At 37.4% G+C, this 6,759-nt stretch overlaps 1 protein-coding gene across 4 annotated transcripts; it reads left to right on the top strand.

Annotated features, from left to right (window-relative positions):
* Window positions 1-676: 676 nt before the first annotated feature.
* On the top strand, window positions 677-6,685 carry LOC137732398 (uncharacterized). Of its 4 annotated transcripts, none has more exons than XM_088687784.1 (8): window positions 677-869; window positions 1,062-1,132; window positions 2,137-2,283; window positions 2,856-3,137; window positions 3,232-3,405; window positions 3,895-4,001; window positions 4,809-5,152; window positions 5,709-6,685. In XM_088687784.1, exons 3-8 carry the CDS (start codon window positions 2,140-2,142, stop codon window positions 6,305-6,307), a joined length of 1,650 nt encoding a protein of 549 aa, XP_088543910.1. In that variant the 5' UTR covers window positions 677-869; window positions 1,062-1,132; window positions 2,137-2,139; the 3' UTR covers window positions 6,308-6,685. The 4 variants fall into 4 exon arrangements, with proteins under 4 accessions (XP_088543910.1, XP_068327807.2, XP_088543912.1 ...); XM_068471706.2 differs by having other exon boundaries at window positions 682-869; window positions 2,123-2,283; XM_088687786.1 differs by lacking the exon at window positions 2,137-2,283 and having other exon boundaries at window positions 686-869.
* The last annotated feature ends 74 nt before the right edge of the window (window positions 6,686-6,759 follow it).

Raw genomic sequence — 6,759 nt, 5'->3', positions numbered from 1 at the left:
GAGGATTTCGTCCACCATCCCCTGGGATGTTTCCAAAGCCATACGCACCAATTCAAAACCAACCACAATTTGCCCAACCAAAAACAGGTTAGTCCTTGGATAATGATCAAATTGTTCAATTACTAACCACTGTGGCGTAGGGAATGCACTAAATCGGCAGCATGAATGGGATCCTTTATGGGCTCCAAATTTTTTGCAAATCGAGACCAAATTGACTATTTTTCAACGAGAGAGCACTGTTGTTTGCAACCTCGACAAAACGATCTAAATAAATTTTACTAACTTAACCGTTTTCTGCAAAAAGCCCAGACACAGAGAGAACTTGAGACCGGAGAGCGAGGCAATGAGAGGTTTGAGAGAAACAAAAAGGTTTGCGAGACAGACGGAAATGGAAAGAAGAGTTCAGAAGAAAGAGAGGTTGTGGTCCACGAAGAAGAGACCAAACCAAAGGCATTTTCATCACTTCACTGTTTGTGAACAGTGCACGTTGGTTTGGGTTTTGGGTTTTAGTATAGAAATAAATTTCTTTTGTGAGGTATGGACACATTATTAATAATTTGATAATTTGATATGAAAATTACATGTATTTATTTTTTCAAAATACACATACTTTTCATCGGTGTGGAGCCCATGTAATTATGGTGCACCACACTATACAGGATTTTCCCGAAAAAACACCGTAACCATTAAACCACCGGCGACCACCTTTCTTGAAAGAGTACTCCCAAATTCCCAATTATCCCCAATTATCCCAAATCCCCAATTATCCCAAACCCAAAGCCGAACATCGAACCAGACGCTTCAATTCTTTGTAGTTTCAGACGATATCATTCTCCCTCTTCTCTTCAAGTTCGACACTCAAATTTAAGGTATGAGGTCGATTTTCCGATTTCGAAATCAGGGAGGGGTTTTGTTTAATTTCAATATCAGTGTGGGGTTTTTAGAGGGGCTTCAATTGAATGGGGTTCGTTCAATTTCAATTTCATTTTCGGGTTTCAGCTTAAAATTTTGGCTTCAATTTCCATAGTGTGGTTCTAATTCTATAAATTTGTGAAACGTAGGGTTTTCTGTTGGAGAAGGGTTGGCCTTTGAATTGGGGCTGTTGCGTTGGTTTCTGTTGCTGGACCGGCCGGTAAAAAAATCTCAACCCTTTGCTTTCTGTGAATATATTGGTTTCTTGCTGTGAATGTGCATTGAATTTTTGACGTTGAACTAACAAAATTCAAGAATAAAAGAATTACTTTACTCATATATTAAATAATATATTTGCACTGGAAAAGGTCATGAAAACATTCAATAGAAATTCAAGGTCTATTGTATACCCTTTGAAATTTATAATTTGAAGAAAATCCGTATCCATGAGCTCATAAACATAGTACACATCCTTGAACCTTGTCCTGTGGATAACCATCATAACATCTTTCAAAGCAATCGCATTCTCATGCCTGATATGTTAAGAAGCATCAGCTCCCGCGGAGTCATCAATGCATCTATGCAGTTGTCAAACACAATATTGATCTTCTTGATTGCAACTTACTCATTTGTTTTCCTATTGATGTGGACGAGGTCACTGCACCATATGCTCCTCTCCTTATCAGTTTGACCAGATTGTACTTGGTTTAAACCTCAAACAATGTTTGCCACATTCAGTAATAATGCTTGCCTCTTTGCCTAATTCCATTTGAAGGCACAAATAAAGTTGCCGTTTCCCTGCGTATCACCATAACATGATCTACATGTTAAAGAGTGGAAAACTTATGACCATTTTGTAATGATTTACACAACAGATTTCCGAAATATGTTTTGGAAAGTGAAATCGACAAATTGAAATTTGTATTTTTAAGATCTGACAATGTGTTTGGTAGCTTTGTCCAAGAACAATTATCTGAAATGAAAATCGTAAAGACATGTAGTGTAGCAATATCAGAAAAATGAGAAAACTGTAAATGTGCAATTTGGCCCAATGATTATTTTCAGCCTAAAAAATACTCCTTTCTTGCATAGCACTGGATTTTGAGAATCAATCAATCTTCCCATTTCCAGGTCTTTAGATCAAAGACCTTAATCTGTTTCTTGGGAATTTGGATTCTTCAGATTTTTTATTTTTTGTTTTGGGGAAAAGAATTGATGATGCAGTTGATGAAATCGGGAGATCTCCCACCAGAACTCCATACGATGCCGTGTACAGAAAAGGTACCGGTGAAGTTGGAGATTGAAGACTCTTTAGAAGAGGAGCATGGTCCGCTCAACAAACGTCCTAAACCCTCTCCTGCTTTTCAAGAGGTTCAGTTTTGTATCTTGTTTCTGTTTCATTTACATATTTTCATTGCTAATCTTTTTATTTTTATTTTTTTTAATTTCCTTCTGCTTTTTCTATTTGTAATCTGGACCGATTGAAGTTTTCTCAATTTCTCTTTTGATTTTGTATGTATTATTCAATCAGAAATTGTGGTTCCCAGAAATTAATGTTTCTGCTTGTTGTATGCTATTGTCAATAGCTTAGTAAGTCCATAAATTTTGTGACATTAATGATTGAAATTGTTTCAGAAGATTGTAGCAATCTCTTCGGTCTCTTGGAAACTGCATGGGAGGATTATACGTGTGATCTTTATAGTCCATAAAGTTTACCATTTTCTTATCAATTATTGATTTATTAAACTCGTGACTATTAATTGGGATGTAAATATACAAATATGAGCTTCCTTAGGTATTGGGCTGTAATATAATATTTTGAAATTTGGCTTGCTTGAACTTTGATTATGTTTAGCTGAAAGATTTGATTGTTTCCTTTACTTTGTATAAATTTGGTTTTGTTTTGAAGTATTCTCTTACTGGTTTTTCTGGCTGAGTTACAGAGGATTGTTGGGGATAATGCATTTGCTGTTCAACCGTCACAATACAATCCACTTGATGAGCCTAGCCCCTTGGGTTTAAGGCTGAGAAAGAGCCCATCCTTATTAGAGTTAATTCAAATGAAGCTTGCTCAAGGGAGTGCTTCTGCAGCTGGAGCGACAGAGAGCAAAAATCTTAACTCTGGAGTTAAAAAGGAATGTAAAGCAAATGCTCCTTTAGGGACGGTGGATAAGCTGAAGGCTTCGAATTTTCCAGCTTCACTTTTAAGGATTGGGGGTTGGGAGGTACTCATCTTCTCTAGTTTTTAAGTTTATTTTTTGGTTTATTGAGTGGATTTGTTTGGCTAAAAGTTTCTGACACTACTTTATTTGGTTGCAGTATAAATCAAGATATGAGGGAGATTTAGTGGCGAAGTGTTACTTTGCTAAGCATAAGCTTGTTTGGGAAGTTCTCGAAGGTGGTCTCAAGAGTAAACTAGAAATCCAGTGGTCAGATATTATGGCTCTGAAAGCAAATTGTCCTGATGATGGACCTGGTACTTTTACTGTTGTGGTAATGTTTATGTATTTCCTTTCCTATGTTCTCTGTATGTTTGTGTGTGTGTTTACCGACATTTTAAAAAGTGAAGGCGAAGCCAAGGCATTTCATGGATAGCCCTGTCTAGGTGAAAGCCTTGAGGCCTCAGGGGACCTAAAATTATTAATATATATCATATAATCAACAATAGAGTCGAAATCAAACATTATAGAAGAAAAATAAAAAATAAAAAATAAAAGTTCTTCACTGTAGGTGAGAAACCCTAACCTTTAAACAAACAAAAAAAGAAAGAAAAAAGCCCCAATTGATGCCTCAGGCGTCTAGGCGAGTTTAAGCCTACTCCCACTGGGCAGAGGTGTTTTCCTCACTGCCCCACCTCGAAGGCCGCCTAGGCGCTCTTCAAGGCTCGTGTTTTAAAACACTGGTCTTTACCTATGGTCTCTGTACTCAAAATTATTATTTTGTGTCTGAAATTTTTAACCTAGTGGCCGCTTCTGTTTACAGTTGGCTAGACAACCCCTTTTCTTCCGGGAGACTAACCCTCAACCTAGAAAGCACACATTGTGGCAGGCAACAGCAGATTTTACTGGTGGACAAGCTAGCAGTTATAGGTAAAATTCAATTGGTGGTTGCGATCCTTACTCTAAAATTTCCTTGGGAAAAAGGCTTTAAATTTATTTTGGTTGATGTCACTGTTTTTTTCGTTTTTTTATTTTTTTATATTTTATTTTTCTGAGCACATTGATATTTTTACACTAAGGGGAGGGAGAGTTCGGCTAAGCCCCACAATAGGCAGCCTAATTTGGTATCGAAGTCGTCATCCACAAGATTCGAACCTAAGACCTCTCACTTTTAAGCGAAGAGGAATATCACTAGACCGTAATGTCACTGTTAAGCCTATAAAGTTCGACACACCTTTTAGTTTCTTTGTAGTGTGTACACTTGTACTATGTTTTCCCATGCTCCTTGCAATTTTTTGTTTATCTTTTGGATAGTCTCATATATTCTTTAAGTCAGTGGCCTCAAATCTTTTATTGGCCGGTGCTAGTGGTTTCAGGTATATGTTTTCTTAGCCTGTGGTCTCAGATGAAAAGAATGTATTATCGATGATCTCCTTTGGTGGTTAATTGTTGAGTTCTGATGACACTCTTGTTTTGCTTTGTATGTTTGTCCTGTTTTTAAGTTGGGTTTCCACCTACTGTTGACAAATAAACTCCCTTTGTGCCAATACTTGTCCAATTGCCAAACTGGGGCATGTTGTGTAACAGGCAGTGTGGATACTCCTTTTAACTGTTAAATTGATATTTGGGACATGTTTTCAAGATGTTCAGTCTATTTGAACATGCATCAGCCATGTTCAGGTACTAAAATTGATGCTGTGACATTTATGGACAAACTTTGGCGTTGTGGTTTTGTAGGGAACATTTTCTGGAATGCCCGCAAGGATTATTAAACAAACATTTTGAAAAGCTTATCCAGTGTGACACACGACTTTGTGTCTTAAGCCAGCAGCCAGAGATTGTTTTGAAATCACCATATTTTGAACCATGCTCTTCTGCTTTTGAAGATCCAGGCGAATGCAAAGGTCATGGTTTTGGTCAACTGGGGAATGGACCAAATGGTAAAGGTTCGTCTGTTGCTGGTTTTCAAGATATAGCATCACCATCTGCAAGCCAGTCATCTTCTTTGAATATTGACCAGCAGGATACAGCTTCTATGGCATTCGAATATCAGTCCAGAGAAGCGCCTTCCCCCAGCTCAGGTATAATAAATGAACTTGGCATTTATTTCTGGTACAATATTAGATAACGATCATCCTTTTTTTTTTTTTTTTTTTTCTTTTTCCTTTTGGCTTCTAGTTTCTTGGTTGTCATCATGTTAATAGAACTAGAATTTCTTTTGTTTGATTTTACGGTGCAATTGGTTACTTCTTGGATGTCTGGAATACTAGGTGTATATGTGGTCCTTATTTTTTATTTCTTTTAATCATTTTAATTCACAAATTGTGGAATGCAGAGATTTTAGATTTCCAAAATATTTCAGGACTTGGCAGAAGTTTTCTTTTATACTTGTGAAGTCATTTATAATTCAAACGTTGTTTTGGGATTTCACTGATGCTGATTTGGTTCGTAGTCTGAGTTCTGGTATGATGTTTATTATGCATATTACTGCAATTCAGGTTTAAAGTTTTGTTTTGTTTTTTTTTTTATTTTTGTCTTCTGTTTTGAGGGGTATAGTTTTTCTTTCAAGCTTTAGGTAAATTTGGCACTTATTGTTGTCTATTAATTGCTAAATCACTAATTGACCTATCCTATTAGTTATGGATACTCGTGCAATGGAAGGAAATGGCAGTTCAGAAGCTGTTAATTCCAGGGAGGACAGAAATTGGGAGCAAATAAAAGTCCCTGGGCTTCACTCATCAATGTCGATGAGTGATCTTATGAGTCACATTGGAAACTGTATTTCAGAACAAATGACTTCTGGAAATCCGCCTTCTGCCAATCAGCAGTCAGAATACCAGGACATGTTAGAGGACATTGCACAATACCTGCTGAGCGACACTCAATTTACAACAGCTTCAGATGAGAAATCGCTCATGTCAAGGGTCGATTCTCTTTGTTGCCTGCTGCAGAAGGACCCTGCTGCAGCTCATACACAGGTTGATGGTGATAGTTACGTTGAAGGATCAGGTAGTGGAAGGGATGTTCAACCCAATCACACTCCTGATAATAAATCTGGAGCTGTTATCAAGGACCCTGAAGACGGTGTTTCCGACAGGAAGAAGGCACCAGGAATGTCAAGAAAAGACTCCTTTGCGGAATTGCTGTTTCATCTGCCTCGGATTGCCTCACTTCCCTCACTTCCGAAAGTCTTGTTTAACATTTCCGAAGAAGATTGCAAGAGTCAAGCTAGCTAGATGCCTTGTTTTAATCCACAGTGCAGATTGGGTAGAGAAATTTTTTTCTCGCTTATACCCTTTCACAAATGTACAGAGTAAAGTTATGCCGGAGGTTTAATGCTGTTTGTTGTCCTGTCACCGTAGCATGCATAATCTTGAAAAGTTTTGGGATTCGGAGATTTATGTTGATGAAGAATCCTGAAGGTCTCTCATTGTAAAAGTTCACTTGTTACGGTAGGGTTGTGCTCGTTCTTGTTCTCGTTCTCATATTATTCCATGGGTTAATCAACTTTTGATTCGGGGAATCATAATCTTTTAACTGTTTTTGTGGTTGTATAATGCAACGTCGATTGAAATAAATAATCAAGCAACCCACATACATTATCTACAACAAAATGGTAGTCAATGAGTTCAGATAAAAATGTCACTGGATTTCAAATAATTCTTATTCGTTGACCTGTTTAGGGTTT

The sequence above is a fragment of the Pyrus communis genome, chromosome 16 (assembly GCF_041283825.1).
Source record: "Pyrus communis isolate YQ-2024b chromosome 16, ASM4128382v1, whole genome shotgun sequence".
Taxonomy (NCBI): domain Eukaryota; kingdom Viridiplantae; phylum Streptophyta; class Magnoliopsida; order Rosales; family Rosaceae; genus Pyrus; species Pyrus communis.
Note: the sequence above shows the minus strand (reverse complement) of the source record. Positions and strands in the feature narration are given on the sequence as shown.

Coding starts and splice junctions, on each gene's coding strand:
- LOC137732398 (XM_068471706.2), top strand. CDS start 2,128: ATGATGCAGTTGATGAAATCGGGAGATCTCCCACCAGAACTCCATACG. Junction 3,138..3,231: donor TAAGGATTGGGGGTTGGGAG/GTACTCATCTTC, acceptor ATTTGGTTGCAG/TATAAATCAAGATATGAGGG. Junction 4,002..4,808: donor GGACAAGCTAGCAGTTATAG/GTAAAATTCAAT, acceptor GTGGTTTTGTAG/GGAACATTTTCTGGAATGCC.